The sequence below is a fragment of the Octopus bimaculoides genome, chromosome 10 (genome assembly GCF_046866305.1).
Source record: "Octopus bimaculoides isolate indiv1 chromosome 10, ASM4686630v1, whole genome shotgun sequence".
Classification (NCBI taxonomy): Eukaryota; Metazoa; Mollusca; class Cephalopoda; order Octopoda; family Octopodidae; genus Octopus; species Octopus bimaculoides.
This window is the reverse complement of record NC_142937.1, coordinates 15,053,018-15,079,198: the sequence shown is the minus strand read 5'-3', so window position 1 is coordinate 15,079,198 and position 26,181 is coordinate 15,053,018. Positions and strand designations below refer to the sequence as shown.

The following is a 26,181-nucleotide window of genomic DNA, read 5'->3' as shown; positions in this document are numbered from 1 at the left end:
AAAATGCCATCAATGTAAATTATATGAAGTTAGTTTTTGGTCATTTCTCTCCATAAATATGTCGTTATACAAGTAATTTGAGGAGAGAGATAAAAAAATATAACAAATCAAACACCTTTGCACACACTGGAATATAATTTATAAAGTATTCTTTATATCTCATATTTTAATTAATATTTATGTTATAAACAGTTTTAATGAGGTGTGTATTCACTCATTGAAACTCACCTTAAATCTCTTATTCTCTCCACCACTGAGAATAACATCAAACTTTGCAACACCTACAGCTCTTAATAAATGAATAGATGCACCATATCTTAAAGCATCACCAACAAACATAGTTACTGTGCGCTTGTTATCACTTGCATCAGGTTTCCAGCCTTTTCTACCTGGGCGAATAGCATCAGGATTTTCATCATTGCTTGACAATTTAATGTCCCAAGCCCTTATGAATGAGGCATCTTCCAAACCATCATTGAATACACACCAAGATTCTAGAAAACAATATCAATAAATAAAATGCAATCAAGAAAATACCATTATTTTTATAATTATTATTTCAAATTTCAACAAAAATGATATATCACAGGATGAGAAATAGTTTACCTGTTTGTGTTGTGGGTTGGAGCGTTGTTGTTGGAACAGGTGTGGCTACAATAAAAATGAAAGTAAACGAAATTTCAATTACAATCCATCAAATGTAGTGTATAAATTTACATCAAATGTTTGACAAAATATTGTTTGTTAATAAACCGCCAAATGTAATATATCTTGAAGTATTTTTATTGACTTTAATATATTACTCTTTACTCTTTTACTCTTTTACTTCTTTCAGTCATTTGACTGCAGCTATGCTGGAGCACTGCTTTCAGTCGCGCAAATCGACCCCAGGACTCATTCTTTGGAAGCATAGTACTTATTCTATTGGCCTATTTTGCCGTACCGCTAAGTTACGGGGACGTAAATACACCAGCATCAGTAGTCAAGTGATGTTGGAAGGACAAACACAGACACACAAACATACACACACACACACACACACACACACACACACACACATATATATATAAATATATACGATGAGCTTCTTTCAGTTTCCTTCTACCAAATCCACTTACAAGGCTTTGGTCAGCCCGAGGCTATAGTAGAAGGCACTTGCCCAAGGTGCCACTCAGTGGAACTGAACCCGGAACCATGTGGTTGGTAAGCAAGCTACTTACCACACAGCCATTCCTGCGCCATATATATATATGTGTGTGTGTGTGTGTTTGTGTGTGTGTTTGTGTGTGTGTGTGTGTGTGTGTGTGTGTAAATAAATGAAGTAATGAAAGATTTCACTTACTTGTTGGCAGAGGTGTGGTTGTTGGAAGTATTGTTGTGGGTAGTGGTGTTGTTGCTATGCAAACAAAGGATAAACTAGAAGTTAGCATAAGAAGTGTTATGTCAAATGGAAAAATAAAACATATGAACAGCATTCGAGTTATAAAAATAATTTCAACTGTATATATCTGGAAAGTTAATATTAGCTAAATTTATAATTTCATGTTTCCAATTGCTTCCATTTTAAAATACAATCTGAACACTATGTTATGAAAATATATTCCTTAATTATGTAAATATTATAATAGAAGCAAAAGGAATAAATTCAGTGCAGCTTTTATAAGCATTCACAAAGAAATGTAAGATTTTTATGCATCATATTTTGTAAAATTTTGCTCAATCTGGAGTTTTTTTCTTAATAAATATTTACAGAGTTATTTATAAACTTATTAACAAATCTTATAATCTTAAAACAATTAATATGTAATGAAGCTTTCATGATGATGCACAATGATTAAATTATTCATTATAACGTTCTATTTAATTTGTTTTGTTATAATTAGTGAGACAGTCAACAGATGAGTAAATATTGCAAAAAATGATATTTATGACAAGAAAATTTTGGCAAAAGTTTTGCTTTATACTTACACCTTGATTCAAAACAACCTTTGAAAGATACTGTAACTATCATTTTGCAGTTTGGTGAATCAGAAACAAAATGGATTTTCACTGTGTCTGATGTTGTTCCAAATGGAATTTTAACAACAGCATCCTTTTCATTGTTCTGGATACAGAAGAAAATTAGGGATAAGGAAGCTTTAAATAAAGGAAGTAGAAGTCATTGGAATTGTTCACTGTGTGTAATGTAATATCATTGAAGTATGTCCCACGCATTATTTAACCTGATTTCTATAACAGACTCAGAAATGAACATATAACTTTCTCTGCATTTTTTTTCTCCGTTCATAGAGTGCAAGCTTTCAGTAAATATTGGTTGTAAGAAATACATTCTGGGTTAGTAGCATTGCTACATAGTACAATTTCACAGGCACTTTTCTCCAGAGCAAATATGGGGATATTAACATCCTTCATATGGTAACTGATTACTACCAGATTGTCAGCATAATTATTATGCTTAATTTGTTTTGGCAAAATATCTGCTATTTCTTTTCTATGAAAAAGTCAAACTTCATGATGTTTACAGGCAAGCTCTATCTTTGGTATAAAGTATGAAGTGGTAGACCAGCAAAAAAAAAAAAAAAAAAAACTACATGAAACAATTGCTAGATGACAGTAAATGCTTAAGAATGGGTGACAAAGGAAAGTTGTGTGCCAAGAATGAGAAAAAAGTCTCAATCTATGATACTATCTTATGCACTATCATATGGATTTTTTATTAATTTTACTTTTCATCATTCTGAACGGTATTATTATCACAGCTAATTAATAAATATAATTAGCTTCACAAAATACTTTCACATAATATATTTCCAAGACTCTCACATTTATAAAATGCCATCAATGTAAATTATATGAAGTTAGTTTTTGGTCATTTCTCTCCATAAATATGTCGTTATACAAGTAATTTGAGGAGAGAGATAAAAAAATATAACAAATCAAACACCTTTGCACACACTGGAATATAATTTATAAAGTATTCTTTATATCTCATATTTTAATTAATATTTATGTTATAAACAGTTTTAATGAGGTGTGTATTCACTCATTGAAACTCACCTTAAATCTCTTATTCTCTCCACCACTGAGAATAACATCAAACTTTGCAACACCTACAGCTCTTAATAAATGAATAGATGCACCATATCTTAAAGCATCACCAACAAACATAGTTACTGTGCGCTTGTTATCACTTGCATCAGGTTTCCAGCCTTTTCTACCTGGGCGAATAGCATCAGGATTTTCATCATTGCTTGACAATTTAATGTCCCAAGCCCTTATGAATGAGGCATCTTCCAAACCATCATTGAATACACACCAAGATTCTAGAAAACAATATCAATAAATAAAATGCAATCAAGAAAATACCATTATTTTTATAATTATTATTTCAAATTTCAACAAAAATGATGTATCACAGGATGAGAAATAGTTTACCTGTTTGTGTTGTGGGTTGGAGCGTTGTTGTTGGAACAGGTGTGGCTACAATAAAAATGAAAGAAAACGAAATTTCAATTACAATCCATCAAATGTAGTGTATAAATTTACATCAAATGTTTGATAAAATACTGTTTGTCAATATACCATCAAATGTAATATATCTTGAAGTATTTTTATTGACTTTAATATATATATATATGTATATATATATAGTCAGTCCAAACATGAACAAGCAAGAAAAAACAACAATGAGTGGACGAAGTAATGAAAAATTTCACTTACTTGTTGGCAGAGGTGTGGTTGTTGGAAGTATTGTTGTGGGTAGTGGTGTTGTTGCTATGCAAACAAAGGATAAACTAGAAGTTAGCATAAGAAGTGTTATGTCAAATGGAAAAATAAAACATATGAACAGCATTCGAGTTATAAAAATAATCTCAACTATATACCTGGAAAGTTAATATTAGCAAAATTTGAGAGTTGCTTATCAGCAATTGTTTCTTTTTAAAGATACAAACAATATTATGATAATCTATTCCTTAAGGATAAAAATTTTATAATAAAAGCAAGAGGAATATATTCATTGCAACTTTTATATGTATTCACAATGAAATATAATATTTTTATATATCACATTTGTAAAAATTTATTCAATCTGAAGTTTTTGTTATTAGTATGTATTTGTAAATTTATAATGAATCTTATAAATATAAAGTCATTAATGCTTAATGAAACTTTGAGGATGATAATGTAGAAGGATTAAATTGTTCCCTATAATGTTCTATTTAATTTGTTTTCTTCTAATTATTGAAAAAGCCAACAGATGAGAAAATTTTGTAAAAAAAAATGAGATTCATGACTAGGAAATTTTTGCAAAAGTTTTGCTTTATACTTACACCTTGATTCAAAACAACCTTTGAAAGATACTGTAACTATCATTTTGCAGTTTGGTGAATCAGAAACAAAATGGATTTTCACTGTGTCTGATGTTGTTCCAAATGGAATTTTAACAATAGCATCCTTTTCATTATTCTGGATACAGAAGAAAATTAGAGATAAGGAAGTTTTAGATAAACAAAGAGAAAAAAATAGTAATTGGTAGTATTTTCACTATGTTTAATGTAATGTCACTTAAGTAGTCGCCATTCTTTACTAATTCTTATGACTGTACCAATCTTGGATTTAGAAATATGACTTACAATACATTTGTAGTTCTCTATTTTTTTACATTTCTTCTCCAGGCAACAATAATATATATATATATGCAATAAAAATGCAAATTATCGTTTCTTTCTTAAATAGCTCCTCTTAATTATTTTGTTCCATGGAAGTTCCACAGGTTCCACTAGTATTTCGATATTCATTTAAGTTGTAGCCTGACTGGTCCTGTGCTGGTGGTATATAAAAAGCACCATTCAAGCGGGGTCATTGCCAGTGCCACCTGACTGGCTCCCATGCCAGTGGCATGTGAAAAAGCACCATTTGAGAGTAGTTGTTGCTAGTGCTGCCTGACTGGCTTCCGAGCTGGTGGTACGTAAAAAGCACCAGTCGAGCATGGCTGACTGATCCTCATGCCGGTGGCATATAAAAAGCACCTGCTACACTCTTGGAGCGGTTGGCAGATCAGATTGGAGCCTGGTGCAGCCTTTTGGCTTGCCAGACCTCAGTCCTCAGTCAAACCGTCCAGCCCATGCCAGCATGGAAATTGAACATTAAACGATGACGATGATGATGATGATGATTTCAGAAAAGTGTTTAATCTGATAATATTGTTATAGTAAATTTACCTAACTGAAACTCACCTTAAATCTATTATTCTCTCCTCCACTGAGAATTATATCAAACTTTGCAACACCTACAGCTCGTAATAGATGAATAGATGCACCATATCTTAAAGCATCACCAACAAACATAGTTACTGTGCGCTTCATATCACCTTCATCTGGTCTCCAGCCTTTTCTACCTGGGCGAATAGCATCTGGATTCTCATCATTGCTTGATAATTTAATGTCCCAAGCTCGTATTAATGAGACATCTTCCAAACCATCATTGAATATGCACCAGGATTCTAGAAAACAGTATCCATGAGTGAATTGTAATCAGCAAAAAGGTAAAAAAAAATAATAAATAAACAGTTAATTAAATAAGTATTTTTATGAGTCTTCATGGAATATCTCAAAATTTAGGAAATATTCTTACCAGTTTGTGTTGTTGGTTGTGGCGTTGTTGGAATAGGTGTGGCTAAGATAAAAACGAAAGGAAACAAAATTTCATATGCCATCCATTATACTGAATTTACAAATTTACATGAATTATTTCACAAAATATTCTTTAGAAATTAACATTCAAATATACATCTTCAATATTTTTAATGACTTTAAGTAATGAATCTCATCACTTACTTGTTTGTAGAGGTGTGGTTGTAGGAAGTATTGTTGTTGGTACTGGTGTTGTTGCTATGTGAAAAAAAGGTGAAACAGAAGTTATAATAGATGTTTGGCAATTTAATATTTGCTAAATTTGTAAGAATTGTGTGTTACTAATTGCTTCCATTTTAAAATACAAACTGAACGCTATATTATGAAAATATATTCTTTATGTATGTAAATTTTATAACAGAAGACAAAGATAAATTCAATTTTCCCTTTATAATATTAATTCACAATCAAATGCAATATTTTTATACATGATATTTGTTAATTTATTTAATGAAAAGTTTTTGTTATTACTAAGTATTTATAAAGTTTTTTATGAACATATTAACAAATCTTATGATCATAAAATTATTAATGCATAAGGAAACTTTGAAGATGATGGTGCAGATGATTAAATTATTCACTATAATGTTCTGTTTAAATTGTTTTGTAATAATTATTGAAACAGCCAACAGAGAAGTAAATCGTCATTGTCATTGTTGTCGTCGTCGTCGTCATCGTCGTCATCATCATCATCATTTAACATCCATTTTCCATGCTGATACAGGTTGAATGGTTTGACAGGAGCTGACAAGCTGCACCAAACTCTATGTCTGGTTTGGCATGTTTTCTACAGCTGGATGCCCTTCTTGGGTATGGTGCATCTTACATGGCACCAGCATGGCTGCTTTTTACATTGCACCAATATGGATGCTTTTAATGTGGCACCAGCATATTGTAAATAATTCTCATATATATATGACATGATACTTTTGACTACAGTTTTGCTTTATACTTACACCTCGATTCAAAACAACCTTTGAAAGATACTGTAACTATCATTTTGCATTTTGGTGAATCAGAAACAAAATGGATTTTCACTGTGTCTGATGTTGTTCCAAATGGAATTTTAACAATAGCATCCTTTTCATTGTTCTGGATACAGAAGAAAATAAGGGATAAGGAAGTTTTAGATAAACAAAGAGAGAAAAATAGTAATTGGTAGTATTTTCACTATGTTTAATGTAATGTAACTTAAGTACTCGCCGTGCTTTACTAATTCTCATATCTGTACCAATCTTGGATTTAGAAATATGACTTACAATACATTTGTAGTTCTCTATTTTTTTACATTTCTTCTCCATTCATAGAATGCAAACTTTCCTAATATATGTATTTTGTCTTAGTAGCATTGCTATGTGGAACAATTTTACTGGCTTTTTTCTCCACATCATATTGGGAGATATTGGCATCTTTCATTTGATCATTGACTATTGCCAAGTTGTCAGAATACTCTGGATCTGTGATGTTCTTGGCAGGACATTTTTTTTTTCTCTGAAACAGTAAAGCCTGAGTAATTTTTTAAAGCCAACTGCTTTCTTTAGTACATGGTAAACAGAAGTGAAACACTAATAAAAAGTTAAATTAACCACTTGCTAGATGACATGCTTTCTTTAGTACATGGTAAACTTAGAAGTGAAATACTAATAAACCACTTGCTAGATGACACTAGATGAACTGACTAAAAGCCTAAAGATATTATGGATGAGAGAGGCACATGTAAGGAATACTGTAAGATTCTTGACTAATATAATATGGAATTTTTATAAATTTCTATTTTCATTGTTCTGGATAGACAGGTAATGCAGATATAAACAGCTTTAGATAAAACTATCATTGCTTCTAAATTAAACGTATAATTTGTTTCACAAAATGCTTGTCATATAGCATATTTCAAAGATTTTCAAAGACATTTATTTATGGTTATCAATGGAAATCATATCAAGCAATCTTTTGATCATTTCAGTCCCCAAATACGTAGTTATACAAGTAATTTGGGAAGAAAGGCAAAAATATAACAAATCACCTCTGCATATAGTCAAACAATTTTTAAAGTATTCTTTAAATCTCATATTCCTATGATAATTTATGTTATAAGCGATTTTAATGGGCTCTATATTTTATACTGGGGTAAAGAATCTGTGTATTACTTAGTAGGAATTATGTAACTTTTAGCAAAAGAAAGCATTAAAGTCTAAAGTGTTTAGAAAACTCTTATGTAATATATTGATGCTTAAATTTTTCAACATCACCTCTTCAGTCTTTATTCTCTTTCACACAAACTTCAATCACAATCATTGTTTTTGTTATTTCATTTAATACTTTTCGCTTCTCTTTCCCAGTACACACTGACACATTCACTGTACTACTTTGTAACAGACACAATCTCTCTCTCTCTCTATCTCTCTCTCCCCCTCTCTCTCTCTCTCTCTCTCTCTCTCTCTCTCTTTCTCTCTCTCTCTCTCTTTCTACTCATTTATATTGCTTTTCTATTGCCTCCATTCAATTAATTTCATTAAATATAAGTTAATACGAAATTTCTCTTTGAGAATATTTGAACAAAATTTTATACCCTGTCTATTTATCATATGGCAATTACTTTGCAGATATCAGATGATATCTGTGAGACAAAGACAACATATGCATGAATGTGTGTGTGTAACATATATATATATATATATATATATATATATATATACATATATTGGCAGAAATACACATCACAGCTGTTTCCTACAAGCAAACATGACATATTCTAACAGAAAACTGCCCTGAGAGCAGCGTTTCTGTAGGATTGGATAATAATGCTAAAACTTATGGAACTATTTCAATAAAGTGTTTAATGTGATAATATTGTTATAGTAAATTTACCTCACTGAAACTCACCTTAAGTCTATTATTCTCTCCTCCACTGAGAATAACATCGAACTTTGCAACACCCACAGCTCGTAATAGATGAATAGATGCACCATATCTTAAAGCATCACCAACAAACATTGTTACTGTGCGCTTCATATCACCTTCATCTGGTCTCCAACCATTTCTACTAGGGCGAATAGCATCTGGACTTTTATCATTGCTTGATAATTTAATGTCCCACGCCCTTATTAATGAGGGATCTTCCAAACCATCATTGAATACACACCAGGATTCTAGAAAACAATATCAATAAATAAAATGAAATCAACAAAATGACCATTATTACCATGAGTATTATTACAATATCTAAAAACACTAATATTTCTATGAAAGAGAAATAGTTTACCTGTTTGTGTTGTGGGTTGGAGTGTTGTTGTTGGAACAGGTGTGGCTGAAATGGAAATGAAAGACAATGAAATTTAAGAAATTATCACTTTATAAATTTACATTGATTATTCCCTAATAGAATGAAAATAAAGAATCATATATAATACATCCATGAGTATTTACATTAGGTGGAGATGTTAATCCTACTTTGTTTTCTGAAATTTCCTCAAAAGCTACTGATTTCATTAACAAAATTGCGTATTTTGGCTGCCATCTTGGATTTCTACCATATTGAAAAATCAAATTGCAAAATTAATACTATTTTGGGATTCAGTGTATCAAAAAAACCTAAATGAATTGGTCAGAGCTTTCATTATTCATTACATATGATTAAGAAATTGGGAAATTTTTCAGTTGTTGAAATCTGTTTTTAGGAAATGGATAATACCACAAACTTGGTTAAATGAGTGTTTAATATGAGAAAAGTATCAATGACTTGTTTATTGCGCCTTTTTACAATTCAATCTGTTTTCATCACATTATATGCTTTATAGTGTCCAGCCAATACTCTATTGTCCACTTCATATTTTACTATCATTATTGAATTCATTTGTTTCTTCAGTTTTTTATTTTCTAGCATAACATTCATTCTTTAATAATTCTATTTCCTAGAAAAATGCATGCGAAGCAAAAAGCATTTTCATCTTCACTTTTATTTTTAAGGGGCAGCATATAGTAAGATAGCTGGGCAGATATTCCAATCCTTTTATGGTGTATTTTTCCCCTATCTTTTTCACTTCACATTTTATTATATTATAAATATTAATACCAGAGGTTTGTTCAATTCCTTTTTTCACAGTTTTACAATTCAAAATGTTTTCAACTCCTTGGATACATTGCAGTATTCTAGCAAACACTGTAGTTTAAAGTTAGCAATCATTTTAAACCTCCTTATTGAATATTTTTGTTCGTTATTCATTTCATTTTCTAGCTATGATGTAGTCCAGTACTGTATACCAACGATACACAAATTGCTACAAGTTATATTGCAACTCTACATAAATGAAGCAGAAGGAGAAGTGATACCCATATGTTCAAAATACTTACATTGTGATTCAAAGCATCCCTTTATAGATACTGTTACAGCCATGTTACAATCTCCTGGAACTCCTTTGAAAGAGATCTTTACAGTTGTTGATGTGGTACCAAATAGGATTTTAACAACATTGTCTTTTAAGTTTGCCTGGATATTCAAACAGAGAAAGATGATTATATTTGTGAATAATATGAGAAAAAGTGTCACGGTAACAATAATTATTTTTTTCTTCATTTTTGAATTCAACAACATAAATAAAACATGTTATAGAATATTACAATGAAATCTTAACTCACAACTAGAATAAAATAAATAAACTTGTTCTCACATAATTACTTGGTAATTTTTACCTAATGATTTTACAGTCAGTAATTAAATGAAGAAAAAACTCTTTTTATGCTTACTAAAAGTTAAATTTAACAATATTGAATGTTATATATATCTAACATTAATAGTTACAATGCGGAATTTTATTTTATGTATTTATATTTTAAAACTAAAGATACTCAATATCTAACCATGCATGTTATCTGTGTTGACAAAGAAATATTTCAAAATAATATAACCAACATCATATAGTTTTATAACATTTTATATTTTATTATTGTGAAAGACAAACATCATTTCAGTAGACTCACCATGTATTTCTTATTGTTTTCACCTCCACTTAGAATAACATCAAAACTTTTAACATCTTTAGCCTTGCCCAGACGTACAGATGCACCATACCTCAAGGAGTCACCAACAAAAAAGCTAACAAATGGTTTCTTATCTTCTTTTGCTGGTTTCCAGCCTTTTCCTCCTGGCCGAATAACATTTTTGTTTTCATCATTGCTTGACAAATCAATATCCGAGTTCCTTATTAAAGTATGATCTGCCAAACCATCATTGAATACACACCAAGACTCTACAGAAGAAATTCAATTCATTATTAGATAAAATTTTGTATAAAATTTTAGAAAGATTCTTTAGATTTTTCATATTAAAGAAATTGAAAAAGTGTCTTTTAATCATTATACCTGTTGCTGTTGTTGGTTGTGCTGTTGATGTTGGAAGAGGTGTTGTAGCTAAAATCAAAATGAAAATTGACAAGATATGAATTACAGGGAGTTTTAAATGTCTAAAATTAGTTTAACATGATTTACGTTTCTAATATACCATTGTTTCTATATGCTAATGTAAGGTTTTTGGAGATGAATTTGTCAGGCAAGTGATTTGATCTGTGACTGCATTGAAACTAAAACAACTACAGTTTGGAAGACATACATTCACCATTTTTATTTTTAATCCCTTATAAAGATTATTTTATGGTTTATTATTGTTTATATTTTCAATTACATATATAGGGGTGGGCACCAAAATCTTTTAAATGGTTAGGAACTTTATGGCTCTTAATTCAGCCTTGTAGTTGAACAATAGAGGATCAAATGACCATAAACTACATCAGTCTAACCAGGTTGGGAAGAAGGTTAAAGCTTATAGGAACCATTCATTATGGCCCCCTGAATAACTAATAAACATATGCATACACACAAACATAAATGTATCATAATAAGAGATAAATTGTACTAGTTATGTGGTAAGTTAAAGAAAACAACGTCAAGATGAGTTACTTGCAGATTAATATACTTACATCGTGATTCAAAGCACCCCTTTATAGATATTGTTACAGCCATGTCACAGTCACCTGGGACACCTTGGAAGTAAATCTTTATGGTAGGCGATGTGGTGCCAAATGGAATTTTAACAACAGTGTCTTTCAAATTTGCCTGTATTGGATACACAAGTAGAAGAGAATGAACTGCGTTAATGGATAATCTGACAAAAGTATGTGCATTATATTATTTTCTGTTTCTTTATCTAACTTTGAAAACAGAAGTAAAGAAGCATGTATTAATATCTATTGTATGACCAGGTATCTGCTCTAACACCATAGCACCAGGTGTAAATTATTTCACATGTTCAATACACACACACACACACACACACACACACACACACACACACATATATACATATATATGTATATATGCTTTAAAATTAAATGTCTGAAAAAATATAACCAGTTACATTTTATTATTTTGAGAAGAAAGGCGGTCATCATTTCAGTAAACTTACCTTGAATTTCTTATTGTTTTCACCTCCACTTAGAATAACATCAAAACTTTTAATATCTTTAGCCTTGCCCAGACGTATAGATGCACCATACCTCAAAGAGTCACCAACAAAAATGCTAACAAATGGTTTCTTATCTTCTTTTGCTGGTTTCCAACCTTTTCCTCCTGGTCGAATAACATTTTTGTTTTCATCATTGCTTGACAAATTAATGTCCCAGTTCCTTATTAAAGTATGATCTGCCAAACCATCATTGAATACACACCAAGACTCTACAGAAGAAATTCAATTCATTATTAGATAAAAGTTTACATAAAATCATAGAAAGATTCTTTAGATTTTTCATATTAAAGAAATTGAAAAAAGTGTCTTTTAATCATCATACCTGTTGCTGTTGTTGGTTGTGCTGTTGATGTTGGAAGTGGTGTTGTAGCTAAAATCAAAATGATAAAAACGAATTACATTTACTACGATCTTTATATAATACCAACAAAATAACATTTGTTATGTATATTATCAGACATTTTAAAGCTTACAAAACAGTTAATGAAATTTCATATATTCAACATAGAAACAGTAAGAAAAAATATATTTTTGGTAAGATTTTTATATAAGATTCTAACATGCATTCAATGTGTTACCACTGTGCTTTTATAATTTAATGAAAAAAAAGCAACCAGAATCTATCTTATCGTCAAGCATCTAAGTAAAGCAGCTAATATTAATGATCCTCTTCTTGAAACCAACATTATTTATGCAATATTTTTCAAATTAAAATTTTATTAATTGCATGATTGGCCCATTAAATTCACCAACATTCTACAGAAGAAATTTAGTTCCTTGCTAGAAAGACTGGAAAAAATGGTAGAAATATTTTTAAAGTATAGTGTCAAAAATTAAAGTAGCAACTTTTAAACATCATTTGTGCCTGTGTTGTTACCTGAGCTAATTTAGCTGGCACAAGAGTAGAAGCTAAAACTGGAAAGGTAAAAAATGGAATGATGTGAACTACATCGGCATTATTCACATGCTGTTTCATGTCAGTTCATTAAACCACAAGACTATTTGTTTTCCAAAAATGTTTTACAAGAATGTCTTGACCAGTAATAAAATTCTAATCGTTTTCATGGGGCACCATTTAAGAACCGCAAGGCTAACCCAACAAGGAAAATAGTATTCTGTTAATTTACAAAGTATGCTGAGACCCCATTCGGTCATGACTGACCATGGGATTGCACCTAGAAAGTTACCCTCCCAAGCACAAGTCCGGGCAAGGTTGTTTTTTTATGGAAGACCAGCAGTCACTCATGTATACTGGCCTCCCCTCTCCACGCCACCAGTGTTATCCAAGGGAAAGGCAAAGGGGCCGATACAGCTTGGCACCTGTGACATTGCAACTCATTTCTACTGCTGAGTGAACTGGAGCAATGTGAAATAAAGTGTCTTGCTCAAGAACACAACACTCAGCCCGGTCTGGGATTCGAACTCACAACTTCATGATCGTAAGCTCGATGCCCTAACCACTGAGCCATGCGCCTTCTACAAAATATACTAGTTATGGAATTAGATATAGAAGACCAAATTAATTTGATGAGATGCAATATACAGGTACAGGTGTGGCTGTGAGGTAAGAAGGTTGCTTCCCAACCACATGGTTCTGGGTTCAGTACTACTGTGTAGCACCTTGGGCAAGTGTCTTCTACCATAGCCTTGGGCCTACTAAAGCCTTGTGAGTGGATTTGGTAGATAGAAACCAAAAGAAGCCTGACATATGTGTGTGTGTCTCTCTGTGTCTATGTTTGTCCCCCACCATTGCTTGACAACTGGTATTGTTGTGTTTATATCTCCGTCACTTAGCAGTTCAACAAAACAGATTGATAAAATAAGTACTATACTTCAAAGTACTGGGGTCAATTCATTCGACTGAAATTCTTCAAAGCAGTGCTGTAGCATGGCCACAGTCTAATGACCGAAACAAGTAAAAGATACATTTAAATACTTACTTAGTGATTCAAAGCACCCCTTTATAGATACTGTCACAGCCATGTCACAATCACCTGGAACCCCTTTGAAAGAGATCTTTACAGTTGTTGATGTGGTGCCAAATGGAATTTTAACTACACTTCCTTTTAAGTTTGCCTGGATATTCAAATAGGAAAGAACGATTATATTTATGTATAACCTGAGAAGTATCCATTATTACATACTTGTTTGGTTATCAGACTTCAACAAAAGAAATAATAAAACATATTGAATTATTAAACCATCACATGGCCACATCACATGACTGAAAGTCAACAGATGAGCAATCAAGGTAGGTGATGGAATGGTCATCAAGACATGGAGAAGATCAAGATGCTGACAACTGAAGACAAGATGGTGAGATAATCTCACCTGCTACCTGGGACTTATAATCATGACTGACCAGAGACAGACAGTGGTGGAAGGAGTCCAGGAAGGAGTTTCTCCTTCACGGGTGATGAAGCCCTGGATAATGAATGATATTGAATTTATTGAATTAGATTTAGGTCAGTCCTGAGCCCTAGGACTCATAAAATTAGGGCTTAGTCAACTTCTCATGGTGTATAATTGACTAAGATTATGACAATTTTTTTCTTGAATGAGATGCCAGTCTGACACAAGGTTAACTTCTGAGTAATTGTTGGAACTCATTCAAAGCTGAGCAAACCAGAACAATGTAAAATGAAGTGTTTTGCTCAAGAACACAATGCATTGCCCAGTATGAAAATAATTGAAACCATGGTCTTATGGTCACTGGTGCAACACCCAAACCATTTGGTCACACATCTTAACAAAATTAATGTAACAAAATTTATCCTAGCTGACATAGTTTCTTCAATTATTTTAAAATAGTAATTTCATAGTAAATAATCAAATGACAAAACCATATTTTCCAAATTTACTAGCAGCAAATCTTAGCAACGATATTACATACAGTTAGCAATAATCATAATCCAGGATTTCAATTAATTTCTTTATTTATATTTTAGAAGTAAATATACTCAATATTTAATCAAGAATATAATTTCTTCTGACAAACAATTATTTCAAAATATAATTTAGACGACATGGTTTTAAAACATTTATTTTATGGAATTGTACTTGTCTAGCAAGTGACTTTATCAGAGATCATGTATTAAAACTGAAGCAAATCACATTGTGGAAGAGTACTCCTTGCCATTTAACCCTTTACATTCAGATTACCCTATCAAATGTAATTCTTATTCATTCATATTGCTTTGAATTTATCACACATTATCTTGTGGCCTTGAGATTTTGATATGATTGTTTATTTTTTTAGAATGGCATTGTAGGGTAGGTGTAGGAGGCCAGATCTAATCAGTTTGAACATAAAACAGGTAGAATATTTGGGCCAGATATGGCCAGTTTAAATGCTAAAGGGTTAATAGTGCACACAGATCTGTTAAATTCACCTTTAACTTATTTCATGACATGTCAAATATTTTCATTGCATAACCGTGACCTGGTGACTAGCATAGTTCCATTACAACTTTTTAAAAGTTTGTTCAAGATCAGTCCTGATAGTTTTTAGATTTCTTCTCGCTCCGCCCCACCTCACGGTATTGAACTTTGAAATATGGGTTTGTTATATTCACCTAGAATAATTTTGATCTGAGACAAGTATTTCAGAGCTGTTTTTATAACTGATGGGAAGCAGGAGGCTGAATCGAATGCTGGAATTGCAGGTGCTGGTAAGGTAATGTGCCAACTCCAGCGTTTGATCCTCAGAAAAGGAGAGGTTGGTTAAAAAGCCAAATTTGTTATCTTCACTTCAGCTTGCATACCTTTCTTCATCTAAAAACTGATGAAAATGGAATATGCCTTCCACACTATGATAAAGTTGGAACAAGGTAGTTAGGGATAATAAGATAGTAAAGACTATTACAGGACAGAATGATAATAAATTTGACAGTGCAATATTTAAATCTCAACCATGGAAGAATTACATTCAAAATTAACATTCAAGAAAAGAAAGAAGAAATGAAGGAATAAGTGGAATGGTCACAATGCTATATATACAATAAAAATAATAGAAACTGAAAGTTACTAAAGATTATTGCCCAAGGTTATGCGGTCAAAATTTACATAAACACAGCAAACCCATATATCCTTAAGTCTTATATGAAATAAAAATAGACAAAAACTGAGACCTACAGGGACCAAGCTTTTGAACAGTTGTGAAACTGTATCAGGGACCAGGTTGTATTTGTGGGAGACATTTTGACACTTTATGGAATAAGTTAAAAGTGACTTGAACAGTTCTGTGTGTTATTTGACAGCTTGAATAACTCTACCATGATGTAACTGTTCATTTTACTGCATTAAAAAAAGTAGTCAAACATTGTTTTGTAAACTCACCATATATTTCTTATTATTTTCACCTCCACTTAGAATAACATCAAAACTTTTAATATCTTTAGCCTTGCCTAGACGTATAGATGCACCATACCTCAAAGAATCACCAACAAAAAAGCTAACAAACGGTTTCTTATCTTCTTTTGCTGGTTTCCAACCTTTTCCTCCTGGTCGAATAACATTTTTGTTTTCATCATTGCTTGACAAATTGATATCTGTGTTTCTTACTAAAGTATGCTCTGCCAAGCCATCATTGAATATGCACCATGATTCTACAAAAGAAATTAAATGCCTTATCAGAAACGTTAGTTAAAATTATAAAATATTCTTTATAGATTCCATTTAAAACAAATAGAAAGTTTTTAAAACCATATCTACTACTTGTTGGTTTTTGTTTTGTAATGTCACTCAGTCTAACTCAAACACATACAAACCTAATAGTGAGTTCCAGGGCAAATATCAACCAATATAACAGCTTAGATATTATATGGTAATTTTAATTCTGCACTGAATTCTGGTATACAGTGATTTATTAAGTGATTTATACAGATATCCAAAAAATTGGATATTTGCATCATACGACACATAGATGCCAGGGTAATATGTGATACACAGGACAAACAAAGAGTTCATGAAAGCAGAGTGATTTAATGGAAGTTGGCTGCTATTTCTAGTTGGATGAACGACTGTGTAGAGGCTCACTCATTGTATCATTCCTGTCTCTGTTACAGGTTAGGGTGCCATTAATAGAGATGCAGTTGTATATAACAGTATAATCAAAATATGAAATAGTAAATTAGATTTTTACTTTGAGTTTTGCAATATCAAATCAAAATGAGAGTCATTAGATATAGTAAAATCATAAATTTAATATCTAATGTGAAAAATTTAATCAATAAGTGAATAAATAAGTATACTAACTGGTTGGTAGAAATGTAGTTGGGGTTAATATGGTGGTTACCTCAGGTGTGGTTACTATTAAAGAAATGAAAGTAAATGTAACATTATTAATTAATTTAGATTTTAAAAGAATACATTTATTTACATGGATTGAATCTAAGATGATACTAGATGCTACATATAAAGGCAAATATGATATATGTATGAATAAATATAGATTTATGTGTGTGTGTATATATGCATATATGTATTTATGTATGCACACACACAAACACACACACACACACACATACATACATACATACATACATACATACATACATACATATATATAACTAGATAAAGATAGCTATGGCTGGTCTATGGGGTTACCTTAGGTTTCATGTCCCTAAAATGCTTAGCATTACAGTGTTTCTTCAGACCCTAATGGCTGGTGGTCTGAAACCGCTCTTCAAAGTGGGAAGAGAAAAGACCATGTAGTTACTTATTGAGCACTTGAACAAAGGGTTATCCTTAGTTGACATGGTCAGCTTGTGGGTTCCAGAACTTCAGTAGGAATCTCCTAAAGTGTAAACAGGGTCCAAAGGCTTCCTACACACACACACACACACACGCACACACATATAATCATCATTGCTTCCAATTTTTCAGAGATACACATGTATGTGCATGTATATGTATACACACACACATACATACATACGTACATGCATATATATATATATATATATATATATATATAGGTTCAAAAACGGAAAAAGACAAAAAAGCAACAACAAAGTGAGGACGTGATACAGATTGTGTTACTGGACGCTCAGGAAAGGAAAGAAAGAGAATTTGATGTTTCGAGCGGAGCTCTTCGTCGGAAACAAAGAAAGTCCTAAGAAGGGAAAGACGGAGGAAGAAAAAATAGCCAATGATATCCACGAGGTTACACTGTGGGGGCTAAATGTGACGATTTGTTATGTCATATTTATTCAAGAGGAGCTTCATGTATTGGCAGACAGTCAGTGGTGTATAACAACATAAAGATTAAAAGTTGTTGAGAAAAAATTAGCTGACATGGAGAACTGAAAGCTATCGGAATATTGGAAAAGTGCTACCTGTATGATAATGACTCACACTAGGTATCAAAATGCCAACATCATAACTGCTGTTCAATGCTCTATGAATACTATAAAAGCTGTGAGATGTGACATGGACGGCTTCAACAGAGATTAAAAAGCTATAGCCAGCTTTTGTAAGAAGTACTAGTGAGACATCTTATTGTCAAGTATTTAAATATATAATTGTGCACATGAATACAAACAAATGATATAATATAATATCATACATGTGTGTATATATTCAAATGTTTTCCTCAATAAAAACTTCATATAACTGGCTTTGAAGAAGCTATTAAATGTTCCACTGGCACCCAGCTCAATGTGCACGTTTCTATATAGCCAAAACAGATGTAAGCTAAAGGTGATTATATAACTTCTGTTCTTTTATCAGTCATTCATTTATTAACAAACAAACAAGAGAGAGAGAGAGAAACATTTATACAGTGAAATTTTACTAATAAATTCAATTCTTTTTTGAAGGTTACAAATTAGTTTAGAAATTTGGAGAATTTGTAGAATATTATGCAAAAATGCCTCAAAGTATTTAGTTGTCTCCCTCCATGCTCAGTGTTTGAAATTCACCATACTCAGCCTTGTTTCATTTCTCTGAGTACTTAAAGTTCCAGTGAAGTACTGAAGCTCATGTAATTGAGTATACCATCTTCCTAAATTTGAGAGCTTATATTTATGAAACAAACTGTCTGTAATTGGCTTAGAAGAAACAATGAAGTTTTACCTACTTATTTCAGTAACAGTGTAAATTATGACAATTATGATAATGGTGATAATGATGACGATGACAATGATGACAATCGAGATGGTGGTGGTGGTAGTGGTGGTGGTAGTGGTGGTGGTGGTGGTGGTGGGGTTGTGGTGGTAGCAGTGGCAATGATATTTACTTATGATGTCAATGGTGGATTACTTTACTAAAGAAATAAAAGAAGTTTAGCTATTAATGCAATAACTTAACGAATTAACTTACTTGGACTTTCACTCATACAAGCAAAGATCGAAACTTCTGTAGCAATGCATTGTTTGACATCGATCGGAAATAAATTCACCTTTATATGAGTTGCTGTTTTGTCATATAAATTTACTCCTTGTCTTGTGTTAGCCTAAAAGTTATAAGATATTAAACGAAATAGATTTTATTTTAAAAAGTAATTCACATTATTTCAGTATTCTTTCAGTTTATTTTTAAATCATCTGCCTGTAGGAATGCTAATGTGCCACCTTTAAGCATTTAGTCATGCTTATCTATCTACTCAAATGCTTATTTCATCTGTCTGGCAAAGAGTAAAAGAAGTCAGCCTGAACTCAAAATGTATACTTTCTACTCTAGGCATAAGGCCCAAAAATTTTGGGGAGGAGGCCAGTTAATTAGATCGACTCCAGTGCATAACTGGTACTTAATTTATCAATCCTGAAAGGATGAAAGGCAGCCGACCTTGGTGGAATTTGAACTCAACGTAAAGACAGACGAAATACTGCTTCTCAATACAGAAAAGTAGTGGCTCAACCTGGAGAGACTCCCTAATCTTAGAGCTATGAACCCTGTTGAGTAAGATTAATCAGACCTAGTGATTCAAAGCTTAAGAGGACACTGGCATTATCTTTGTAGGGAAAAGAGTAAACAATATAGACAGTAAACATGGATGATAAGAAATTTTATAACTATATCATCCATGTTTACTGTCTATATAGTTTACCCCTTTCCGTTGCCTACAAAGAAAATGCCAGTGCCCTCTTAAGGTTTGAATCACTAGGTCTGATAAAATGATCCATAAATCAGAAACAAAAAAAAAACAAATAAAATCAGTGACAGTTAAAAATCTGCTTAGAATTATTTACTAGCCTGTATGGTCTGGCTAAGTCAAAATGGTTTTTTGTATTCTTCCTTTCTACTTGGAGAGTTTAAATGTAGTTATAAAAATATGTCCTTCTGTTGAAATGTAATTTCAGTAAATTTCTATATCTTTGTGCAACTGAGGATTGCTCTGCATTTTACATTTGATGTAATGTTCACATTGCTTAATTAAATGGAATAGCATGAAACGATCGTACTGCATTAACTTTGGATATCCTTGTTGCTTATTTTGACTTATATATATATATATATATATATATATATATATATATATATATATATATATATATATATATATATATATATATATATATATACATACATATATATATACAAGACATTAAAAATAATTGGAACCTGGATTATATTAGAATACTTGTAAGGTACCTGCCCAGACTTAATATCTTTATTCCTTCACTTTATATATATATATATATATATAAGTTTCTGCACAGTTTCTCTCTACCAAAACTCACAAGGTTGTTGGTCAAACTGTGGTTTGCACTGTATGACCCAAGGGGTTACACAGTACAAACATGCAATTTCAAGGCAAACTTACTTTGACAGCCATCCCTGTACCCAAATGTGTGTGTGTGTGTGTATTATTTTATAACTAAACAGTTACCTTGTATGTTTTAAGTACTTTTTTTCCATTCATTAAGAGAACTTCAAATGATTTAATATTGTGAGGGCGAGCTAAAGAAACCTTTTCCATTGGGGAATTAATATTTGAGATGTCAATGGTTATGTGTGGAAACTTGTCTTTATCTGCAGAATACCACAACTGTTCACCAGGTCGAATATCTTCTGCTTTATTATTGATGTTATAACTTGAAGCTTGAATAGCACTTGTTGGCAGAATATCAGGATCTTTCATAATATTTGTGAATTTGCATACAGGTTTTTCTGAAATTAAAACAAAATTTCAACATTTTACAAAACATTTTACAAGAAAGTTTTGAAAAAATTACATACAATAAAGAATGTTTTTGAAATCTTTCATTATCTATTTCCTTAAAACAAATTTACTGGTTTTCTACTTCACTACATAATCTTAAGCATTAAATTTTCGATAAATTAAAAGATATTGCATTTTTTAAATTTATTGAATTATATGCAATTTTCAAAATTTTTTCAAGACAGAGGTATTTTAAAAAATCATGTGAAATGTATGTATCCTCTGTCCACTTTTGATAAGAATTTTCAACACAAAATAATAATAAAAAAAAACTTAGAAGTGATTCTCCCATTTTAAGAACACACGCACAATCTCTCTCTCTCTCTCTTTCACTACCATTATGCCATTATGTGACAGCCTCCAGCAAAAAGAACATTCCCTTGAAACAAATACTTATTTTTCTACTTTACTACATAACCCTAAGTGCAGTCCTACTTATTATATCATCGTAAACCTATTACTGTTCTGCACCAGATATACTCCAACTGCTCCCACTCACTTCTGACACCCCTGCTCTACTCATTCCTATCCACCTTGTACCTTGAAGATTCGCTCTGACTCCTCGTCCCTAATTTCTAGCTCCCCACCTCCTCTCTCTCTCTTCTAAAATGGGAGTAGACATTTGGCTCCTCTTCAGCAAGAAACCAACTCTGGCCCTTTTCTCTCATACTTTAGACCGCTCTACACCTTATTGTCCTAGCATGAAGTTACCCCTCTCAACTTGAGGCTCGTAGTCTTCAAAGCTGCATAGCAATCTCACTGGTGCTGGTGGCATGAATAAAGCAGCCAGCACACACTGCAAAGTTGTATGGATTCCAAGAACCTTCAGAACAAGGGACCAGAAAACTACAAGGAAAGGTATCCAGCTATAGAAACTATACCAAAACAGATACTGAAATGCAATGCAGTATTTGAGCCCATCAGACCCTGTCAAACTGTCCAACCCATGCCAGCATGGAATATGGATTTAGCCCTTTCATTACCATTTTTATTTTGAGATGCTCTGTGTTTCTTTCAATTAAATTTAAATATAACAAAGAATTTAGTAAAATAACTTAGTTATCATTAAGCTAGTGTTAAGAACATAAATTGTAACTAAGGTTTGGTGGAAGATTTTAATTCAAAACTTATGAAACAAGACATTTGTACTACAGAGCTGGTTACAGCCGGATTAATATCAAAAGGGTTAAATCATGACAACAATAATAACACCAACAACGATGGCAGCAGTGGCAATGACAACACTGATGTTGATGATGATGATGATGAGGTATTTTTCATTTAATTTTTGTCAGCGTGAAACTTTTGAATAGTTTTAGTCCAAAGTCCCCAAATTCTTCTAAAGTCTTTAACTAGCACGCTCACTTGCCTTGCTACACAGTGGGCGCCATTGTTAGAATTGATTTCCTGCTTGCAAGATGTTGCATGTAGATGATTAATGTTAACTAATCAATGAACTTTATTAATCCTCTTAAATATAGAAAAGGAAACTTTCTTTAACTTCAATCCTTAGTTATTTCAAAAAATGTGCAAATAACCTCAACCTCCTAAAATTACTACCTTTGTACCAAAGTTTGAAACCATCATCATTATTGTTATTCATCATCATCCTCATCATCGTTTAACGTCCGCTTTCCATGCTAGCATGAGTTGGACGATTTGACTGAGGACTGGTGAACCAGATGGCTACACCAGGCTCCAATCTGATTTAGCAGAGTTTCTACAGCTGGATGCCCTTCCTAATGCCAACCACTCTGAGAGTGTATTATTATTATTATTATTATTATTATTATTATTATTATTATTGTTCAGTAGTTTTATTTTTATAACGTGCTTTCACTTCACTACCGAGCGCAGCTCTGTGTGCCTTGGGTATGTGCTGTGGTTTGCTGTGATGCTCTTATGGTTACTGTATTGAAAGTGTTTTGCGTAGGATGTGTGCTGTGCCCAGTAGTGCAATTTTCTGTTTGTTATATATATTTGTAAGTCCTGGTGTTTTTGTTATGTATTTGTCTGAATATTTTTTTATTATACCTAAGGCACCTACTATAATAAGAATTGTTTCTGTCTTTAGATTCCACATTCGAGTTACCTCTATTTCCAGGTCTTTGTATTATTATTATTATTATTATTATTATTATTATTATTATTGTTATTGTTATTGTTATTATTATTATTATTATTATTATTATTATTATTATTATTATTATTATTATTATTATTATTATTATTATTATTATTATTATTATTATTATTATTATTATTATTATTATTATTATTATTATTATTATTATTATTATTATTATTATTATTATTATTATTATTATTATTATTATTATTATTATTATTATTATTATTATTATTATTATTATTATTATTATTATTATTATTATTATTATTATTATTATTATTATTATTATTATTATTATTATTATTATTATTATTATTATTATTATTATTATTATTATTATTATTATTATTATTATTATTATTATTATTATTATTATTATTATCATTATCATTATTATAAAAGCAGTGAGCTGGCAGAATCGTTAGCATGCAGGGCGAAATGCTTAGTGGTATTTTGTCTGTCTTTATGTTCTAAGTTCAAATTTCACAGAGGTTGACTTTGCCTTTCATCCTTTCAAGGTCGAAAAATTAAGTATTAGTTGCGTACTAGGGAACAAATTTAATAAAATAGCTTTTGAGCATTATTTTACAGCTTTCATTTTTCAGAACTAACACAGATATTTTAAACAAACCTTTAGGGTTCTGATAGTTTGGTGCTTTTGCTGAAATGGATTCTAAAAAACAAAAGAAAAAAAGAATAAGCAAAGTGAAAGGAACTGAATGGAAATTTACTGAAGACACAACTTTCTATCACAAAATTATTACAATCAATTTCTTTTACAGAGTTGATAACAATTTGTCGTTAATAACCATATGAGTAGCAAACTTAATGAGTAGCAAACATGGTGAAATGCCAAATGATTTGTGGTATTCATCCAGCAATAATATCTCTGATGGACATACTGAACTAAATAACACAAATATATCAGAAGCAAATGAAGATTGTCCAGCAGCAGAAGTTAAAATTGCTACATGTGGATTTCTGCCTTGTTGGGTTTTTTCTGTAGTATGCACTCACTGGCAACCACTTGCTAAGGTAAAATCTGTTGCCACTAATATAGGAAAACAGTGATTGAAAGATCACTGATGTTGCAAGTAGCTGGCTGGCTGAATAAAACTCTTTTAATGCAACAGAAGCAGTATTAGATTAAAATAGTCACCTGAGTATCATACTTGATGCAAACACAAAATGAAAAGGCATGCATCCATAACAGATAGTGTCTCTGAATGAATACTGTAGTTAATTTGGCTTTTTGGGATGTATTTGCATTGAGGATGACATACAGATAGTTATTTTAATCTGATCCTATATCTGTTGAATTTGATGGGTTATTATTAATAATTTCTTTTATAGAGCCAGAGAGACAGAAGAATGAGCAAAAGAATGAATTATAGTTTATATGAAATAAAGCCAACTGCAATTTAATTTAGCTAGTTTTCTTTGTATTGTTATTGTGTTCAGGAAATATATGAGCATCATAACTTTCATTTGTTTTCCTCTTTCAAATTTCAGGTTTTATTACTTAAAATCTCCTTTTAAACTTCAAACAAGCAATGAATATTCTGAAATCAATATCAAGGCACTTTTGTACACACAGACATTTTAAAGCAATCTAATTATCGTTATAAGGCAGCAAGCTGGCAAAATCATTAGCACATTAGCCAAAAAGCTTAAATGACATTTCTTCTAGATCTCTACATTCTGAGTTCAAATCTTGCCATGGTCAGCTTAGCCTTTCATTCTTTCAGGGTCAATAAAATAAAGTACCAGTCAAGTTCTGGGATTAATGTAATCATATTGCCTCCCTTCCCTCAAAACCGCTGGTCAGCAACTTTTCCATGCCTACATGGGTCAGAGGGAATTTGTTGAAGCAAATTTTCTACTACAGGATACCTTTCCTGTTGCCAACTTTCACTTGCTTCCAAGCAAGGTAATATTTCCCTTTGGCCAAGCATGTTTTTCGTAGAATGTTGGAAATGAACAACCTTGCTTGTCTGATGATGTTCATTTACAAGTATCAAATGATATCCAGACAAGGATACATATAAATACACACACACACACACATGCATGTCTGTATGTGTGTGTGTGTGTATTATGTATGTATGAATATACACATGACAAGTTTCTTTCAGTTTCCATTTACCAAATCCATTTACAAGGCTTTGGTCATCTTGGGGCTATTGAAGAAAATACTTGCCCAAACTGCCATGTAGTGAGACTGAACTCAAAGTTACTTGGTTGGGAAGCAAGTTTCTTAACCACACAACCATGCCTGCACCCAAATATGTAAGAACAATAAGATGCTTTCACTCTTAAATCCAAACTGATGACTAACCTTCATTGCAGATATCCAATGACTCATCAGATCCATCTTGACAGTCATTATGTTTATCACAAATCTTTTTAGAGTCAATACATTCATTATTTCTGCAATGGAACTGTCCTTCAGGGCAAGTGCAGGTGTTATTTCTACATTCCAAGATTCCTCCATAACAAGTACTGAAATATATGTAATATATAAAGGAAATGGCATTCAAAATATACTAGATTCAATATAGTTACAAGCGATTTTTGGGGGTTCTTTTATTGAGAGTTTAATTCAATATCATTGTTGCTTATCCAAAATACAAATGAAAAAGTTAAAAGGTCACACTAGAGTTATATATTGGAT

The 26,181-nt window shown here is 31.8% G+C and overlaps 2 protein-coding genes across 2 annotated transcripts in view; both read right to left on the bottom strand.

Annotated features, from left to right (window-relative positions):
- The window catches only part of LOC106875008 (uncharacterized), a 153,714-nt gene extending 132,396 nt beyond the window's left edge, over positions 1-21,318 (bottom strand). Inside the window, exons 1-25 of the mRNA XM_089358397.1 lie at positions 21,044-21,318; positions 19,534-19,666; positions 17,467-17,520; positions 16,549-16,817; positions 14,151-14,286; positions 12,533-12,580; positions 12,151-12,419; positions 11,666-11,801; positions 11,052-11,099; positions 10,671-10,939; positions 10,044-10,179; positions 8,956-9,000; positions 8,577-8,842; positions 6,650-6,785; positions 5,838-5,891; positions 5,635-5,676; positions 5,238-5,503; positions 4,332-4,467; positions 3,721-3,774; positions 3,436-3,480; positions 3,058-3,323; positions 1,969-2,104; positions 1,343-1,396; positions 607-651; positions 229-494 (exon numbers count right to left, since the gene is read on the bottom strand). Coding sequence (XP_089214523.1) covers positions 229-494; positions 607-651; positions 1,343-1,396; positions 1,969-2,104; positions 3,058-3,323; positions 3,436-3,480; positions 3,721-3,774; positions 4,332-4,467; positions 5,238-5,503; positions 5,635-5,676; positions 5,838-5,891; positions 6,650-6,785; positions 8,577-8,842; positions 8,956-9,000; positions 10,044-10,179; positions 10,671-10,939; positions 11,052-11,099; positions 11,666-11,801; positions 12,151-12,419; positions 12,533-12,580; positions 14,151-14,286; positions 16,549-16,817; positions 17,467-17,520; positions 19,534-19,666; positions 21,044-21,295 — 3,561 coding nt within the window. The 5' untranslated portion in view covers positions 21,296-21,318. The remainder of the gene's footprint in view (positions 1-228; positions 495-606; positions 652-1,342; positions 1,397-1,968; positions 2,105-3,057; positions 3,324-3,435; positions 3,481-3,720; positions 3,775-4,331; positions 4,468-5,237; positions 5,504-5,634; positions 5,677-5,837; positions 5,892-6,649; positions 6,786-8,576; positions 8,843-8,955; positions 9,001-10,043; positions 10,180-10,670; positions 10,940-11,051; positions 11,100-11,665; positions 11,802-12,150; positions 12,420-12,532; positions 12,581-14,150; positions 14,287-16,548; positions 16,818-17,466; positions 17,521-19,533; positions 19,667-21,043) is intronic.
- Positions 21,319-22,064: 746 nt separating this feature from the next.
- The window catches only part of LOC149133444 (SCO-spondin-like), a 41,461-nt gene continuing 37,344 nt past the window's right edge, over positions 22,065-26,181 (bottom strand). The window contains exons 27-29 of the mRNA XM_089359094.1: positions 25,846-26,009; positions 24,139-24,180; positions 22,065-22,222 (exon numbers count right to left, since the gene is read on the bottom strand). Of these exons, the coding sequence (XP_089215220.1) occupies positions 22,065-22,222; positions 24,139-24,180; positions 25,846-26,009 (364 nt within the window). The remainder of the gene's footprint in view (positions 22,223-24,138; positions 24,181-25,845; positions 26,010-26,181) is intronic.